This window comes from Podarcis pityusensis (genome assembly GCF_964106645.2).
Source record: "Podarcis pityusensis genome assembly, chromosome: 17".
Lineage (NCBI taxonomy): Eukaryota > Metazoa > Chordata > Lepidosauria > Squamata > Lacertidae > Podarcis > Podarcis pityusensis.
The window spans coordinates 7,485,236-7,504,457 of NC_138042.1; the positions used below are offsets into that span (position 1 = coordinate 7,485,236).

At 44.2% G+C, this 19,222-nt stretch overlaps 1 protein-coding gene across 4 annotated transcripts in view; it reads right to left on the reverse strand.

Moving 5' to 3' along the window:
- RFX1 (regulatory factor X1) overlaps positions 1–19,222 on the reverse strand; it is a 50,046-nt gene that overhangs the window by 18,136 nt on the left and 12,688 nt on the right. The window contains exons 1-9 of one of the 4 annotated variants that reach the window (XM_080988066.1): positions 19,045–19,182; positions 11,995–12,104; positions 11,300–11,383; positions 7,929–8,021; positions 5,576–5,671; positions 4,515–4,601; positions 3,437–3,808; positions 1,938–2,032; positions 391–757 (exon numbers count right to left, since the gene is read on the reverse strand). In XM_080988066.1, the coding sequence (XP_080844192.1) occupies positions 391–757; positions 1,938–2,032; positions 3,437–3,808; positions 4,515–4,601; positions 5,576–5,671; positions 7,929–8,021; positions 11,300–11,383; positions 11,995–12,104; positions 19,045–19,087 (1,347 nt within the window). In that variant the 5' untranslated portion in view covers positions 19,088–19,182. Of the gene's footprint in view, positions 1–390; positions 758–1,937; positions 2,033–3,436; positions 3,809–4,514; positions 4,602–5,575; positions 5,672–7,928; positions 8,022–11,299; positions 11,384–11,994; positions 12,105–19,044; positions 19,183–19,222 lie in introns of those variants that run through there. The other 3 variants (XM_080988064.1, XM_080988065.1, XM_080988067.1) reach the window with 3 other exon arrangements.

Genomic DNA, 19,222 nt, shown 5'->3' on the forward strand with positions numbered 1-19,222 from the left:
CAACAGAACCCCTAGCATTGCAGAGAATGCTGGGACATTTTCTTGAATGCACAGGGTGCTGCTATTGACTGTTAGGGCTCAAGGTTGCTCTGTGTGGACTGAGAGTGCACCCAAAAGGGGCCCAGTACTTTCTTGCTGCTGCACCTTGAACAGAATGATCAGCTGTGGACAGGCAAGCCATCTCAGGGAAGCTTGCACCAATCATTATGGGTCTTCTAATTAAAGAACCCTGAGAAGTCTCCAAGGAACCCCAGGTTCCCTGGAACACAGCCATGAAAACCACTGCTCTAAGAGCACTTGGACAAGTTGCTGAAAAAAGCAAAGAGGCTCCCGGAAGCTCCAATCCCCTTGAATGAACAGCAAGGTATTCAGAGTGAGACTCAGACTTACAGTTGCTGGGGAGGCACGAGTGGTGTGCGAGTACGACTGGCTTGAACTTCCCAGCATGTAACCTCCTTGAATCACGTAGGTCCCCGTGCTGCTGCTGCCACTGCCTCCTCCACCGCCACCACCAGTGCTGCCACCGCCACCACCATTTCCATTTCCACCTCCTCCTCCTCCAGCACTGCTGCCTCCGTTTGGGTTGGCTATGATTTGCCCTCCAGAGACATACATGGGCACTGACCCACTGCTGGCCACAGTCTGGGAGGTTGCTGGGGTGGAGACCTGGGTTGGGGTGCCTTGCGATTCATAGTAGTTTGCGCCAGTGTTCTGAGTGTAGAGAGGGGTTTCCGTGTAAGGGTAAGTGTTGGAGCGTCTGAAAACAGGAGAAAGAGGTGCTGTTTCCATCTCTGATTTCCAAGTGAAGAAAACAACCACTTGTTATAGAGAAATGGCAGCTAAACATATACACCACCCTACAGTGAGCAAAAAGGAGAAGGCTGTACATCACCACTCCTTTACCATGCTTTTTGCTTAGATCAAGATGACTTAGCTTAGGGGTGCACAAACCCAGCTCCCAAGTGATTTCACTTGGGGTTTTTTTTCCATTAGAAAACAGGGACAATCAACAGCCAATCCACCAATCTTCTTCAAGGCAGCACTTCAGAATAACTTCCCTGATTTTCGACAACATTTACTATATAAACTTTCATTTTCTATTCTTTACAAAACAATAATAAACAGTTCATTTTTTAAAAGAAAAATCTAAGTTCATGCGCCCATAGTTTCATTTATAATAAAAAGGGGAAATGCCTAAGAGATATCGTCCACACCCTAGTGCTTCATCTGTGTTTGGTATTTGTATGTAATGTTCTAAGGTAAAAGGCAAAGGACCCCTGGATGGTTAAGTCCCGTCAAATTTGACTATGGGGTGCGGCACTCATCTCACTTCAGGCCGGGGGAGCTGGTGTTTGTCCACAGACAGCTTTCTGGGTCATGTGGTCAGCATGACTGAACTGCTTCTAGCACAACGGGACACCGTGACAAGTGCCAGAGAGCACAGAAATGCCATTTACCTTCCTGCCGCAGTAGTACCTATTTATTTACTTGTGCTGGCATGCTTTCGAACTGCTAGCTTGGCAGGAGCTGGGACAGAGCAACGGGAGATCACCCCGTTGTGCAGACTTGAACTGCCAACCTTCCGATCGGCAAGGCTCAACACCACCTGCTCCCAGAACATAATGTTCAGCTGTGACTGGGTGAAGATACTCCATAACCATTAACCCTTCATTGCTAGGTGGCACCAATGTTGTGATGGAGCCTGGCCATCCAGAAAGGCATTTCCAGCTGCTAGATCATTGTCTGGCCATCTATGCACAGGGAAGTTGACCGTCTCTGGCTTAAGATACAGAATAGAATCAATTAGCATCTGTGTGAAGATCTGTGTCTCTTGCAACCTGCACCTGACAGGAGTCCATACCCGGCTCACTGTGAGCTTGAATGCTGGGGCAGCACCGGTATGATAAAGCCTTCCTTCTCACCAGGCATGTACTCACATGGTACTTGCTGTGTAGCTGGCATCACCTCCTTCCACATACTGCACCTGGTTGGGATAGACATGCTGCACAGGTACCTGCTGGAGCTGCTGCACCTGAGAACGCAGCAAGCCCACAAAGAGAGGAAAGGAAAAGAGGTGAGACAGGATGGGCCAAGTCGCTGCACTCCACTCTCTCTAATCCCTCCCAAGACAAAAGGCGTCTTTGTCTAGGCGCCTCTAGACAAAAGGCGACCTCTCTGCCTTCCTAATTGCCACACCTACTGTCAATCTGCTTGCAGCAGTCATCACCTGTCTCATGATTTATATTTGCCTCTATCCTGCATCTGACATTGATCTAGCAGACATTAAATGTGGGGGAAGGGGGTTCGGGGACGGGACGGGACTCTAGAATGCTTATTCCCATGAACCAAGGATTTCCCCACAAGTCAGAGCCGTAGTGAGGAAAGTCAGGAACCCAGGGTCCAAATACTCTGATCCTGGGAAAAGCAGCACAATGGTATAACATGGAGAAGGAAGTGCTGGGGGCTCTTGCTGGGCAGGCAAGAGCCCCCAACAGATTCTCTTGCGTTCCCTTCTGGAATGCTAAGGTGCAGAGCTGCATGCAATTCCATCACTTCTAAAGGTCACTTTGCACATTTTTGTTAAGAGTGCAGCTAAAATGTTGCAAGTGTACATCTACAAGAGTAAAGTGCAGGTGTGAGAAATATACATTTGCATTATGCAGATGCACTTGTAGGACAGCCACGATTGGCTGCAGTTGCCCTCGAGTGCATACTCAATGGCAAACCTGGGTTCGCTCCTGTGTAAAGTGTGAAATGGCCCTTTGCAACAATGGTACAATATTGGTTTTATGGAAATACATGGATTATAGCACAGCTTTATAAACAAGAGGCCTTTTACTTGCCATGATGGGCCTAATGTCTTACAATGTGATGAGGTGATTTGAAGAAAACTCAGTTTCCACTCACTAGACAGCAGCTAACTTTGGCTCAGGGAGCTGCCTTTGTTTCAGTAGCTGATACAGTTTTAGGGCAAACGGGCTAAGTAGTCCTCATACAATCGGTACTGCATGATTTAGCTTACCTAGATCAGACCTTGTTCATAAACATAGATGCAGTTATCTGGGATCCTGGCTAGCTATGGCAAGCCTCTGTTCTGGCTCCCAAATACTGAAAGTCCTGCACAAAACGTAGCATGCTTATCTGGTGGCATATGTCTCCCACAAACCCCAATCCCTCAAGACCTCCATATCTACATCTGATTCAAGCAAATGAAATCAAAATCACATCCAGTGCTGAAGAGGTCCAAGAATTTCAATTTCTCTGGCAGTATGTGGGGAAGGAAAGAGGGTTGCTCTACCATCGCTAATTAAGAGGAGAGTCACAATCGTAGAGAAGGGGATAATGCTGGCAAGCTCTGCTACCTGACTCTGTGGGAAGGGAAATGCACAGAGCTTGCTATTCTTGGATCTCAATCGGTGCCCTCTGCAGGACCTACTTTAAGTGCTGTAGCTGCTGTTCCAAACACTAGCACCTGAGGGACTCTCTGAATCTTGACTCTCTGGTCAGGGCTGGAGTGATGAGAGGAGAGGAATGGCAGCTGCTCTATCACCACCTTCTGTTGTGGCAGGAGGAGCGGTTGAGGAAGCATGCGGACCAGCTCCACCCACTGCTCCGAGGCAGAATCTAGAGAATGCATGTAGTGGAGCCTGTGCTCTGGGCCAGATAAACAGCAGCTGGCCAGCTGGGGTGCACTGTTGCTGCTGCTGCTGCTGCTGCTGCTGCACTCTAGGGAGAGACCTTGCTGCACTCCTTGTTGCTCTTGCTGCTGCGACTGCTGATTGCTCTTAGAAGGGCCACTGTCTGCACTCTAAACAATAAACAGAGAGACTGAAGCAATCAGAGATAGTGGAGAAACCCAGAAATGTCCTGCCGGAATGAAGGATTAAGGCAGAGGGTGGTATTCAATTAAATAATTGCAGAAGCAGAATGAGTTCCACTTGCGCAAGGGAACTTCCCCTCTTCTTTTCCCAATGCCATTCGTATCCAGGGAACCTGCAGAACAGATTGAGGATGGTGGAAGTTCTGTTGCACAAGGAGATTGTGCTGATGGAATATTCCCCTTAATGCTACTTTGATTACAACCCAGAAGGTCCACGCATCCTGCCTCATCTGCATCTTGCCCAATGAGCCCAAGGCATTCTATAATGGTGGCTAAGAAGGTTCCTTACAAAACAAGAACTGGCAGGGATGAGAACCTTCCCCATCTTCATTGTCTAGAATTTATGGTGATCACCGTGGGGCTGGGGGAGTTATGGGTGACTACTAACCACTTCTTCAAGAGAAGAAGGGTGTGGGGGAGTTTGGATATATCCAGAAAGCTAGTTCTGGGTGGGAAAGATTTAAACGTCCCACCGCTGAGGAATTCAGGACAGGAATGGGTGCAAAGGCTTTAATGCACTGGCACTGGCTTAGCTGTCTTGGGGAGCAGCTAATCTAGGAATATCCTCCATGGCGGATCACAGCTGCTACCAAAGTAGGGCAGCCAGAAAGCAACAGTCAAATCTCTTTCTTACCTCTTGAGTAACATGAACCTGCTGGAGTCCTTGCACTGCCAGCTGCTGCACTGTGCCTGCTTTGGGAGTTGTCTGCACAACAGATCTCTGCAGAAACAAACCAGAATTTATCAGAATGCTTTGGATGGCAGAGGTGATACAAGGCCTCCTTGCCCCAAGGATAGCTGTAGTCGAGCTTGCAATACATACTGACAAGAGCAGGCCAAAGGGGACCTAACCCTAACCCTAGGACACAAAACATGCAAAGTAATGATTTTTCTTTTTACAGAAGTCTTACAAAAATACTATTCTCACAAAAGGCCCTACAAACATATTACTTCATTTGGGTATTCCAAAGAATCTGAACACAATTAGGAGAAACTCAACAAAGCACTCTTGTCGGCATAAGCATTTCTGTTCCAAGGCTTCTCCTGACCCTCTCCAGGCCAATTTGGGCGGGGTGGGGGAAGAGATTCCTGTTGTACTAGGACAGTGATGGTCAAACTTGGCCCTCCAGCTGTTTTGGGACTACAATTCCCATCATCCCTGACCACTGGTCCTTTTAGCTAGGGATGATGGGAGTTGTAGTCCAAAAACAGCTGGAGGGCCAAGTTTGGCCATCACTGCACTAGCAGAGGTCCTCATGTGGGCTTCCACAACTGAGATTGCTTAGTTGATTCTGGCCCATTAATTTTATATTAGTCTTATAAATCTGAATTGCACCCCAAAACATCACGTGGAAGGTTTGATTTCTGAAAACTAAATATCACATAAATACATCAGTTTGTAGCAATGTGAAAGGGACAGTTGTTTAGAGTTACACATATCTGGCATTTGGTGTGACACCTCCACAACAAAACAAAGGTAAACTATAGGAAAGTTCACACTACCTTATAACTGAAAGCAGTGGCTACATGGAGTGCAATAAAGATCTTGAAAGTGCTTAGAAACTGTTAACAGATGGAACTTTGAAAATCTAGTGTGAACCCTTGACAAGCTGCAGCTTTTGCTACCCGAAAATCCGATCACATTACCATGACTGGGAAGAGACCACAAGATATTGGCAAGCAAAGATACAGCACCTCTTGTGCTACAGGCACTTGCTGGACTCCGTGAACCTGGAGCTGCTGCACTTGTCCCGGTTTAGCAGCAGAGCTGCTGTTCTGGACAGGGGAACGCTGAAAGGCAAGGAAGGAGACTTTACTTTTGGGTATGGACGAAGGAGCAAGGCATAACAGCATGATGTACTACTGTCTCAGAATTCATGCTTACTTTCTCTCCTCCTGGAGTCAGGTGGTGTCCCTCCCTCAGTCATGGTGCACTCTACTTCTAAGAAAAACTTCCACATGGTCATTATACTGCTGATGAACATTTTATGGAAGAGAAAGGTTGTCCAGCACTACCAATTTTTATAACAAAAAAGCAGGAGGGGACACCACACGCACTGCTATATTCTTTGCTTAAGTCTGTTGGTTAGAAGAGGGGCACTGAGTTGTGCCCAACATTGGGGGGCCCGTCACACGCATCACAACATTGTGCAGCTGTCGCAGACCTCCCAAGTGTCTGTGCAGCGTCTCCCAACACTGCACAAGCAAGAAAACTTTGTGCCAGGCCACACCGCTCCGTGCAGTGTCTCTCAAAACTGTGCAGCTGGGGTGATTTCCAGGATGGTGGAGGACCGTGGACAAAGGTAGGAGGGAGGAAGCAGACAGGCGAGAAAGGGCTCAGCCTCCTCAAGATGGGGGGGGGGGTTTCAGCCCCATCCCAACAGATATGGGGGGGGGCTGAAGACGCCTCAGCTTTATAGAGTTGGTGCCTATGGAGGTCAGAGATCAAATATTCTAAGTAACTTGCATTTTTTCCCAGGTTACATATGGTGCTATCTACAAAAATGACAGAATGAACATAAACTGGATATTGAAAAATGGCAACACACAGAAACCAGTCCAGTCTCAGTCTCCTGGGACATTAATTGTCTAACCTGTATATTGAAGCAAAGGATGCTTTACGGAAACAACAGAATATAATGCTGCTAAATGATCACAGCCTGGGCACAGTAACACACACGCACGCACGCAAACACACTTGACGCAAAATAGGCATGTTGTCTTTTCTGGCGATCACTCGTAGTCAAGTAAGATTGTCTTCCATGAATATGGTCTTAACAGTGTGTCCGTAAGTGACTGTGGAGGCCAATTCTAGGGAGCGGGTGGCACTGTGGTCTAAACCATTGAGCCTCTTGGGCTTGCCGATCAGAAGGTCGGCAGCTTGAGTCTGTGTAACGGGGTGAGCCCCTGCTTTGTTCCAGCTTCTACCCACCTAGCAGTTCAAAAGCATACCAACATAAGGAGATAAATAGGTACCGCTGCAGTGGGAAAATAAACAGTGTTTCTGTGTGCTCTGGCTTCCATCATGGTGTTCCATTGCCCCAGAAGCGGTTTAGTCGTGCTGGCCACATGACCCAGAAAGCTGTCTGCAGACAAACACTGGCTCCCTCGGCCTGAAGCGAGATGAGTGCTGTACCACACAGTCAGGTTTGACTGGACTTAACCGTCCAGGGATCCTTTACCGTTACCTAGCAGGCATGTGGTAGGGCTGTAACCCTTCAAGTAATCTGTCAATTTCTTTAGGCCACAGTAACTGAAATTCATCCTACAGCCCTAGAACAGCCTACCCCAACCTCCCCACCCCCAATATCTTGAACTACAATTCCCATCAGTCCCAGTGAACACAGATGAAGGGGCTTGTAGTCTGCAACACCTGCAGGGAACCAGGCTGAGGAAGGCTCATCTAGACAAGCTGATCTGTAAGCTAGAGGAGTCCACATTAAAGCAGATACAATCAACTTAATCCTCAAAGTGGCTAACAAATATGATACAGCAGGTTTCCAAGGGTTCTGATGTCACCCTGTGGGCCAACTTCAAGTAGGCTCCCAAATCACTTGGAAAAGCCCCACTGGATGCAACTGTGACAAAAATTTTGTGTTTTCAGTGCCACCACAAAGTGGGCTCACTAATTATCTCTTTTTGATCAGATTTGCACTGAGATTTATGCTGTGCACATCCTAGTAATCTTTCATCTTGCCTCATTGCTCCTACCTCACTGGTAAGCCAGGGAGCAGACTGAGCTCTGTGATGTGTGAGAGGATGCTTAGGAGCAACTGAGGTTGGATAAGAACCCATTGCCAGGTAATGAGAAGATGTTCCCAGGTCTCACAGAATATGATAGTCACAAGGGAGCTTAGGAGGAAACTGGAAATGGGCATCAACTGTGGAGGAACCAGGAAGTAGCTGATGAAGAAAAGAAGTATCGGACTGATCAGGCAGATAAATAAATGAGCAACATCATTCAACACAGTGAAGGCAAAACTAGGCTTTCTTTGACTCATGGCGGATGGAACATCTGAACAGGCTTTCCAAACATCTGGCCACCCACCTCAGGTGAAGAGTGGACCTGCTGCACACCATGGACGGCCAGCGCAACAGCTCCTCCTTTACTAGCCTGTGAAGTACTCTGTACCACCAGCCGCTGAAACAGGATGACATAAAAGAAGCAAGCCCTGGTTAATTACCGTATCTCCAGGAGACTGTTCAGAAGCTACTGACCAGTGGGCTACCAAAGAACTGCTCACCAACCAAACACACACACTTGGTGAATTATAATATGAGCAATTTTTTACTAGCTACCTTTCACATAGGCAATTACCTTCCTACCCCACCCTGCACTACTCACTGTCATTTCCTTACTCAGTTGTCAAGGCAGCCATACCAGCTAAGAGAAGGGTTGTTGTTGTTTTTTGTTGTTTTTTAAAGAAAGAGATTCAGGAAAGCCTGTTGAGAGGATCAAACAAAACATGGAACCGCCTCCTCAAGTGGGATGCTCTGCAATCAACCACTTCCGGTTTGCCACCAAGGGGAAAGGAAGCCGGGATCACTATTGCAGTGAACTGGCTGCTGTTTTTGGAGTTTTGGGGTGGCTCGTAGGCAGCGAGAGCCCCAAAGAAGGTCCTGGGGATGACCAGGACGTCAAAGGTTCCCGCTGAGACCAAAAGGGAGCTCCCAACGGGTCTGATGATATTATGTGCTTGTAAGCATCTTTAGAGATGGGTTAAAAGCTCTGAAAACAAGAACTGAGGATTCCCTTGGCCAGACAAATATAGGTTAAGTGTTACTACTTTTTAAAAAACATTCTATTTCTACTTTTGTACTTCTTGAATACTATGTAAACTCTTATTTCCTTAAATTAATGTAGTGGATTCTCATCTCCTTTTGACTCCCTTAAACTGCTTTAAACCCTCCAGGAACTTCTAGGCCTGGTGCAGATGTGATGCCACAGAGGAATGCAGAAAGTGTATGGCATCACAATTATGTGTATTCTACATATATCTTGTCCAAAATATATCATGTCCATAAATATAGATAACTGATAACAATGTTAGTCATTATGCCTGGATTGGGACAGGAATATTTTATGAAAAATCACTGAAGGTTTATATTATAAACTTCACAACAAAACCTTTTTAAAGTGTAAATCTTACCATTATATAATACTGATTTGTTACAATTGTTTCCTGCCCTTCTTCCAATGAGATCAGCACAGCACACATATGTCATTTCTATTATTCTAAGGACATTGTAAGCATAACATACAATTCACTAGCAGGATTTCACTGGTTAATAAACAGGCTTACTAAAAGGGCAAGATTATTAAGGTTGCTACTACTGCCTGTTTAACTTTTATATGTTCATATTATTATTTTATACTATTCTAATGATTGTTGAATGTTACTTTTTTGATGGAGGTTGCCTATTTTAAAGTTATGTTTTATTAGCACATTTTTGTATTGCATTAGATTGTTATAAGATGTACATTTTTTGTTTCTTCAGCTTGTAAACCGCCTTGAGTATTGTAAGATAGAAAGGTGGTATACAAATTAAAAATGATGAAAATTATGATGATGATGCCTGGTGCCTGGTATGACACTGGAAAGATTCAACCAACTAGCCAAGTGAACTATGGCAAAGATACCAGAAGGTTTAGAATGCAAAAGTGACAAAGAAGCGTTGAAAAATAATGCCCTTGTCAGGGAAGGCACCTAGACTCAAATTCAAATATGTACAAAGCTAGCACACATAATGAAAGCCAGTTGGCAGCAGCCTCTTAAGATTAGGAGAAGCGTGTAAACTGAAGGTGAACATCAAGATGTTGTCTTTAAAGAAACAGTCATTTTTTGGCAGTGGAAAGTATTTCCACCAAAGACTGTACCTAGATATCATCTCATGCAATGGCACCACACATTTTTAAGATGCTTCAGGTGAACACAGAGAGAAAGCATCAAATAAAATTTATGTATTCTCTCTCCCATCTTTATCTACACACACACAATCATATCACTCATCCTTCCAAATACAGAAAAGAAGAGCAAATGAAGTCTTTGGACAGGCTCAAAAATACCCAGATTGTCACCCAACACATCCAAAACACAGGTGACTAGGGTACATGAGCCCTGCTGCACTTAAAAGCTTAACCCAACCTCTTCCAGGGTCCAAGCCAATACAGCCTGTTGCCTGGGTCAATTTTTTTACACTCCAACTGTTGCAACAGGTCAGGTCCCAAAGCATGAATGCAGCCAATCCACTACACCTCTTTGATAGGAGATTCCCTGAGCACCTTAGCAGAAGTACACACTATCCAACTGCTCATTTATCAATTATTAAGATTGTTTTTGCCATAAAGCGGCCTACTTCAGTGCAAGAAGACAGAACCGATAGCCCTGAAAGACACATACAGTACAAATCTTACATCATGTTTTGGTAAATCTCACCATCACCACAAACAAGATGTACTGCTACCCCCACCTGCCACACTGTTCTGGGGCTTCTCCTGACCACCCTAGAGCCAGTTTCAGGGGGTTCCAGGTCGCAAGGAAGCGGAAGGGAAAGTCCTATTGCACAAATGGAAGCTCTCAGGCAGGGTTTGAACTGACAGGACTTGTTTGGTGAATCCCACCCTGAGTGAGTCCCATGCAGAATCATTAGTGGGATGACCACAAGGTTGAAGTTTCAACTAAAAGTACATAATTTTTAAGAGCTGGGAAGGGCTAAATGGATTATCAAGAACCACCACTCACCCTAATGTTTGACAGTGGAACAAACTCCCTTGGGAGGCGGGAGGCTCTCCTCCCTTGGAGGTTTTTAAGCAGAGGCTGGATGACCATCTGTCATGGACGCTATAGATGTGATTCCTGCATTGCCTGGGGTTGGACTAGATGTCCCTTCAAACTCTACAATTCTATGATTCTAATAGATTCTATACACAGGTGACTATAGAACTGTAGAGATGGAAGCGACAACAAGGGTTGTGGAGCCCACTCCCTTGCAATGCAGGAATCTCAACTAAAGAATCCACGGCAGATGGCCACTCAACCTCTGCTTAAAAACCTCCAAGGAAGGAGAGATTTCTCCAGTGAAGGAGAAAACCATCAAATAAGGATTCCCTCAACAGAAATACTGGAAACCGTAGTTCTGCAAGAGGTCTATGGGTGTCTAATATAGAAATCCTAGCAACCTAATAAAACAATTCACCCTTGGCAAAGATTATGCTACTTTACAGCTATCTGAGTTAGTAGTACACAGGTCCCCTATTTCTCATGACAATAAGCTGCAACAGCTAGAATATATTCTCAGGACAACATCTGTATCACTCAGTTGCAGACACAGCAGGCAGGCAGGCCACTGGGCAGAGGTATGTGCTTTAAAACTGCACCAATTACTTGTGGCAGCGTCACAGAGAAAGTTCAGACTCACCTGCTGGGGTACTTGTACACTTGTGAGCTGTAGAGGTGATACCGTTCCAGGCTTCGTCTGCACACTAGCTTGGACCAATAACCTCTGCCAAAACAAAAACAAACTAGCCAAGGATCAAGGCAAACAAAGGCAATTCACAGGAAACATTTTATCTGCTGCCAGTTTCACCAGCATTCCCCCTCAAAGATAGCAAGGCTCACTGTAAAGTCCACAAAGCACTGATATTTGCATTTAGCACAGGGGGATAATGATCCTGGCTGGGTGAAGAACCTTTGCTATTGGTTTCTTATACACAATTTCAGGAAAAGAATATAGGTGCTCTTACTTACAAACCTCCCACCCTACCTACATGACCGTGTCCGTCTTTTGCTAAAGACTTTGCACCCCTCTTCCAACCCATATAACTGAGAACAAAACACAGAACTACCTACTTCTCTGATCCACAAAACAAACCCACTTGTTCTGGTTTCCAGGACCCTTCCCCTGCTCTTACAAACGATATCCCATTCTATAGTTATGGAACCCAAGAACTTTATTCACAGCTCTCCTCACCTTTTATTCTAATACCACTAATTCAGAGGTATCTGTACTTTTAAAATGTCAAAGTAGTCCTGGTTAAGAGAGCAGCCCCATCTGCTTCCTTACAGGGTGGCCATTGTTGAACTAACCACAGAAACTATGGTTGAGCTACATACCTGCTGAGTAGCCTGGACTTGCTGGACCACCTGAGTTGGCACCCCTGACTGTGTGGCTGTGGAGCCTGGACTGGACTCTGAAACTGTGTCACTGGGCCTCATGGAGCTTTCTGTAGAGAGGCAGATGAGAAGAGTTAATACCACAAGCCCCAACTCTCCAGCCACCTATTTAAAATCTCAACAGCAAAGTAGGTGATGTGTAAGACTAGGCTCAGAAGCCCCTAGCTCAACATTGGGAGTTCAGGTGTCCATTGCCCTAGTTTATAATATGATTCAGTGAAAACTGGAAGGCCAAGAGTAATGATTCCTGTGTTTAACTGCTAGCTCTTGTGAAGTGTTCACACAATACATTCTGCCACCTGACATAGTATAGCACACAATGAAAGGACTTTGCCCCAGCATCTCTTGCAACATTGCAGGAAATCTTGGGCCACATTTTACAGATTGCACCTAAATTATCACCCCCATAAACTTTGATGCCCCAAGCAACTGCTTGAGATGATGGCCCGTGTTTTGGAGGGGAACAAATTCTGATCAGAACTACATTTCAATGAATTTTGACCTATCCAGAACTTTCACTATCCAGACCCTAACCTCAGATAGTAAAAGGAATTGTATGTGGTAGTTAAACATATAAAAGGTTGACCTTCTTGAAGCAGGAATAGACAAGAAAATAAATTCTCCCTAGAATATTACCAAATTAATGTTATTTGGTGCAATAAATATGCAGCTGTTACTTGTTTGTGGCGAGGGTTCCATAGGTATTTCCTCAAGGCAGTGATTGCCAAGGGGATATCTCATTTTCTCAGCACTCAGTCTGCAATTTCTGGTCACTACAATCCTAACATGTGTAGTAAGAAGTAAGTACCCTTGAGACCAATGGGGGTTCTTCCCAAGTAAACTGTGCATAAGACTACCGCCTGAGAAAATGCTATTTGCACGCAGTCACAAACACAACACTCTCTTATCACATTCATTGTGAATTAGTGCTGTGTGGAACAGGCTTATGTGTTACAGCCACCTAATGGATACTGCCTGCAACACAGCTAGTAATAAGCAGGACAACCCCTCTCCACCGCTCCTGCCATTTTATGAATTTTAAAATGCTTTGCCAACTTTAGAGGCTGAATGAACTCTCTCACCCTGTCAGAATAGCAACAATAAAAAGAAATACACCAAAAAGGCTACCCAATCCTGCCACAGCAACATTTCACTATTTTATAAACTCCTAAAATAAAAACAACAAAACTCCGACAACCATGTGCTCCTATTCCCATGACTGGTACATGGATATTCTGATTTTTTAGATGTGGCAAACAGCAGTATGTCTGTCTCCTGCAGAAAGGCTATCTCCACTGTATAAACCCACTCTCAATTATGTCAATATAGGATATTGTGTCCCTGGCACTTAATCCAAACTTGATGAAGTTATCATAAATAATTCCAGTGTTTCTCATTTTCTAGATCTCACCCCTCCCCTATACAAATTGGCAAAGGAAGCAGGTTCATCTATTTCCCAAAAGCAAGGACTGACCACTTGAGGCAAACAACTAGGAAGCTTCCAGTGCCAAGTGCAGAATTATGAACTCTTGGTGCTCAGGAGTTGGTTTTTACAATGCCCTGCTTGAATAGAGTTTGCTTCTTTTTTCCTGTAATTCCAGTGACCACAACGGATTTGCCAAAAAAGCAGAGAATGTGATTTAGAAAAGCTCTGACCTCTGTCACAACTGGGCTGATCCTAAGCAGAAATCCCTTCCCAAGTACTTACGGTCAAAAGGCATTGCATAAAGGCAATCATAATACATGGTGAGGCTGTAAAAAGGATTTCAGTTCTAGTTGTTCCTTTCCTTGAGAATAAAACAGACAAGGCTTTTATAAACTGTAACCTTGGCCAGATAATCCCTGCTAGTTCCTACCAAAGCTCCAGACAGGTTGGTTTCAAATAAACATTCACATTGTAGTAGGTACACCCTCTGTTCTTCTCAGGATGGGGTGGCGGATGCCGGCTGTTCACCTGATTGTAATCACGAAGCAGGAGTTCACGTTTCACGAGTGTCTCATTTAACATGCACAGCGGGAGGGAGAAAAAGGGCAGGTGAAGTCACTCTGGGCCACCTGCAATAGGCCTGTGCTTTTATGTCCTTAGAAAAACTAGCATCATAAGTAGGGTTTCAAAACTGTTCTGTTTAAAAGCTTCAGCTCTTTTAACATGAAGAATGATCAGCAACTACATGACCAATATGACTATGCACATGTCTGAACTGAGGTGTGCAAAACCATATGGCAGACATCTCAAGGATGAGAGAGTGTTCCATCTACAAAATAGCTGGAAGAGATCTATTCAGTTAATGACAAGGCGCTTGCAGACTGATTTGATCCTGGAATGTCCCACCTTTCCTTAGGATGTCCCTATTTTCATTTCAGAAATGTTGGAAAGTATGGTAGGATGTCCCTATTTTGACTGGAGAAACACTGGAGGGAACAGAATTATCTGACTCCAGAACCATCTGAAGGTAACCCTATTTAAGTAAGTTTTTTTAATGTTTAATGTTTTATTATGCTTTTATACACGTTGGAAGCTGCCCAGAGCAGCTGGGACAACCCAGTAAGATGTGGGGAGTCTAAATAGTAAAATTATCAATATGGAATGGGATGTCCCTATTTTCATAAGAGAAATATTGGAGGGTATCCGCTTGTACCTCCCAACATTCACAGAGCTACCTTCGGTTCTGGAACTCTGAAAATCCTACTTTAATCAGGATATTCTGCTGTGGCTGACAACAGAGGGCCTGATGTTCTAGGCTAGAGGGTCAACAGTCATAATGAGCCTTCCTTGAAAAGACAACTAAAGAAAATGCAGACAAGTTATCTGAAAGTAGTTGCTCTTTTCTGGGGAATGGGAGCATATAAGATCAAAGCAAATAGGAAGAAGCAGGACCAGAAAAAGGGGGACTGAAAAAGAGCCTGACAAAAATAAAAGTTAAAAGGGTTGGACCTGGGATAAGCAGAATTTAGCTTGCAGTGATAGGGCTTTACACTGTACAAGACCTAAACCCCTGCCAGATGGGAGCATTTTTGAATAGGCCCTTTGCCTGGTATGAACAAGCATTCTGTTCAATGCCCCAGTGACACAATTTCTAGATTTGCCACCTCTGACATGCTAATCAAGGAAAAATGGACAGGCTTTGATCCCTGGAAGGCAGAACCTTTCCACAGCTGCCCCTCCTCTCACTACTGCTCTTACCTCAAGGCCCAAAGATAAGCAAACTTTCATTCAATCTTTCTTTTCCCCTTGCTAATTTCAGGACATTTTGGTACTAGAACTATTTTTACCAGAGTATTAAAGGAGTATACTTCCAATTATAACAGGTTTTATGATCCCCTGGGAGCTCAGCAGAGGAACAGGGCATGTATCTGCACAAGCGTGTGTCTGCATGCACACAAACACATATGTACAGCCTTAACTCCTTTTGGAAAAATAAACCTAAAGGAACAAAGCCCACTAGAATTAGCACTGATCCTGGTAACTTTGCATGGCCGGTATTCTTATTCCCATATTGCAGAATGGACAGGTGAGAGACTTGCTTGCCTAAGGCAACCGTGGTTTGCTGACAACCATGGTTTGCTGACATTGTCATTTTGTTAAAAGAGAAAGAGATTATCAAGCATCTCTGTGTTCTTTTCACTATATTTTCTGGAAGCTTGTTGCCTGCTTTAATTTTCCATTTTTCTTTCTAGGCTAATGTGTACTGCTGCTCTGGTCTGTATCCATCCTTAGTTGAAACATCGTCTTAATACTGTGACCAGGTGGACTCCATAGCTTCAACCTAAGACTTTTGTTTGTTTGTTTGTTCTTCACTTTCCATGATTTTGTTTAGCATCTAGCCCAATGAAGAGCTGGAGAACTCAAAAGCTTGCACACTATTTGGGGATATATTTTATCAGCCAAATAAGGGTATTGCCCTGATATGGATTTTGGAATACCACCACTAGCCATCATTTAATGAGGTACACCCTTTGGCAACTCAGTTGAAGGACATAATTTAACTAGGATTTGAAAAACCTGAAAAACAATAATGGCAAGATTATCCAGAAAAAATATTTGAGCAAAGTCCTCAGCTGCTATAAAACTGTTCAGTTCGACTTCACTGAAATGAAGCAGGACTGGCTATATATCTCTAGCATCAACCCAAAGAGAAACCTGCTATGACCACAGATGCCACTCTGCCAGCCCGCTCAAATGTGCTCTGCGTTGTTTGACAAAGGAGGGGGCACAAGGTAATGTGAGTTTTCTGAACATCCAAATAAAACTCAAAAGCAATCTGAATTCATTGAGGCTTATTCCCAAATGAGCAGGGTTATGATTGCAGCCTGAGAAAAAGTTTCAAAAACAATTTAGCAGAATACATGAAGCAGGAGAGTTGGACTTCATCTAGAGTGAATTTGAACACTGCCTTCCTAGCCATCTTTATTTCTGTTTTTCAGTGCACTTGTTTTTCAGTGTAGCTGAAAATTAGTGGCTTTCTTCCATTTGCTGAATGAACAGGTCAGTGTAACTCGAAACCCTGCATATCCCTACATCAGCAGAAGATATCACCTTACTCTTTTGTTATCTCTGATTTTGTCCAAAGCACATGTTATAACAGCAGCGGAGTAAAAGAATAATAAGAATAATAATTCTGACAACTTATAAAAAATGCGACTTTAATATTAATGGATTGATTTTTAAAAGCTGATAAATTCAGACAATGTAACTGGCCAACAAGGGACGCGGGTGGCGCTGTGGGTAAAACCTCAGCGCCTAGGACTTGCTGATCGCATGGTCGGTGGTTCGAATCCCCGCGGCGGGGTGCGCTCCCGTCGTTCGGTCCCAGCGCCTGCCAACCTAGCAGTTCGAAAGCACCCCCGGGTGCAAGTAGATAAATAGGGACCGCTTACCAGCGGGAAGGTAAATGGCGTTCCGTGTGCTGCGCTGGCTCGCCAGATGCAGCTTGTCACGCTGGCCACGTGACCCGGAAGTGTCTGCGGACAGCGCTGGCTCCCGGCCTATACAGTGAGATGAGCGCACAACCCTGGAGTCTGGCAAGACTGGCCCGTACGGGCAGGGGTACCTTTACCTTTAACTGGCCAACAAGTAAATATAAATTGAGAGAGGTTGTGTTTTCTGTTTTCTAAACTAGCACAAGCATATAATTTGCCCAGTGGTCACTTATGGGATACAAAGCAAGAAAGAAGACGATTAATAGTGGTGCCTGAAAAGAAAGATTTTAAAAACCCAGAGATCTGTTCGAGACTCAGTTTCTCAAATAAGAGGAAAGGAAGAAGCTGTCTTGTACCAGGTGAAATCCAGTACTGTCACGACTTCATGAATCTCCAGGATTTCAAGTAGTGGACTTCCCTCATCACCTGCTACTTGATTATTTTAACTGGAGCTGCCAGGGATTGAACCTGTGGGCTTCCCTCTGAAAAGCATGTATTCTACCAATGAGATTTGGCCCTTCCCCATGAGGCAAGGTCAAATATTATTCCACTCCACTGCTGAAACATACGAAGCTGCTTTAAACTGCAATAGGCCATTGTTCTGCTTAGCCCAGTTTTGCCTGAACTGACTAGGAATGACTCTCTCTGTGACTGTCTATGTGCAGAGCCTCTCCTGTCCATTTACCTCCTGGCCTTCTTGTCCAGTTTTGACACAGTGTATGAAAAGAGCTGTACACTTAAGTAGAAACAGAAGGGATAGCAGCAGGGAGGAAAATGTAGAAATGTGAAACAGGCAAAATGCAACCAATATCAAACATTTTCTGAACTCACAAAAATACCTGCTTCCCTCATCTATACTCTGTTCATGCTTAGAGGCACTTTCCTTCAATACTCCTTCACTTCTTCTAAGATTAGACCCTGATACTGAAAACAGGTTCCAAGTCTGGATCCTGGTGAGAATATACTATTTTTTAAAGGATCACATGAACCTTCGCTTAAAAAATCCAGCAGAGTTTCCAGCTCTACTGACTGAAAGGAAAGACTAGAACTGGGAGAAAACACCAAATCCAACAGACATTCAATATTTCAACAGGACTCAATAGTGTGAAGTTGAATTCTGCCAGTTTTTTCAGTTGCTTTCCATACATATGGAAATCTACACTCTCTGGAAAAAACTCAACCACAAGGCAAATCAAACAATTTCACTCTGCAGCTTAGGAGCAACCTGATTAGAATCAGAAGCAGTCCAGGTTTCTTTGGATCGTATTTCAGGCCAGCTGAAGTGCTGCATTACACTACGAAAGACAGCAGGAATTCTATCTGGCTGTTTGCCTTGCCTTCTTAAGATACGGAGAAGGCTCCACCAGGAAGCAAGGCAACACAACTGATCCTACGAGCCAGTAAGATAGCACAATTGAAGACATGACAGACATGACCCATCAAGCACAATGTCTGTGCAACCTCTATGCATTTTAATGAAGCATGCACAGAAGAACTTCCTAGAGGATTGCATCCCATGTTAATTAGCAGATGGCAGTGCATTTTATGCCTCAGCAACCAGAATATCTTGGGCCAGCTCTGCCAAACACACACACACACACACTTTTGTACAAGGACATGAACACCCTTGAAGTGGAGCAGATCACATAATGTATGGCTTGTACTGATCACCTTTGTCTAGAGTTGTACAAGTTAAGTGCCATGGAAGGCAATATTATTCATGTGTTTCTTCCACCAAGCAGGTCAAAAAAGTAATTTCGTTGTCCCCGAAGGGGGCAATGACAATATAGATATTATTATTATTATTATTATTATTATTATTAAAAACATTCAGTGAAAATGGCTACAGAGATTTTCCCGCTTAGTCGGATCTCCCTGAGTGCCCATGGCAAGAAACAGAGTGTGGAAAGTCCAATGCAATATGCTGTAGCAATCAATGAGCTCAGCTCTAAATACCTATTTGTGGCACAATCCAGTGATAGTTAAACGTTTTCAAGTATCATTAACATAAAAGTGGAAGCGTTCAGTATGTGCTTGAACCTCTCCCATTTAAATTGGCTAGAATCTCACCACTGATCAGTAGGCCTGCGCAGAGCTCTGATGCAGAGTTCATGTCATGTCTCCCAGTAGACTGGATGCAGACTATAGACCAGAATAACTAAAAAAATATGTAGATAATTTCACTGACAATCATAAAAAACTGATTAGCGACAGCAAAGACCTGCTGCGGAAGACTAAGCTGGGTTCT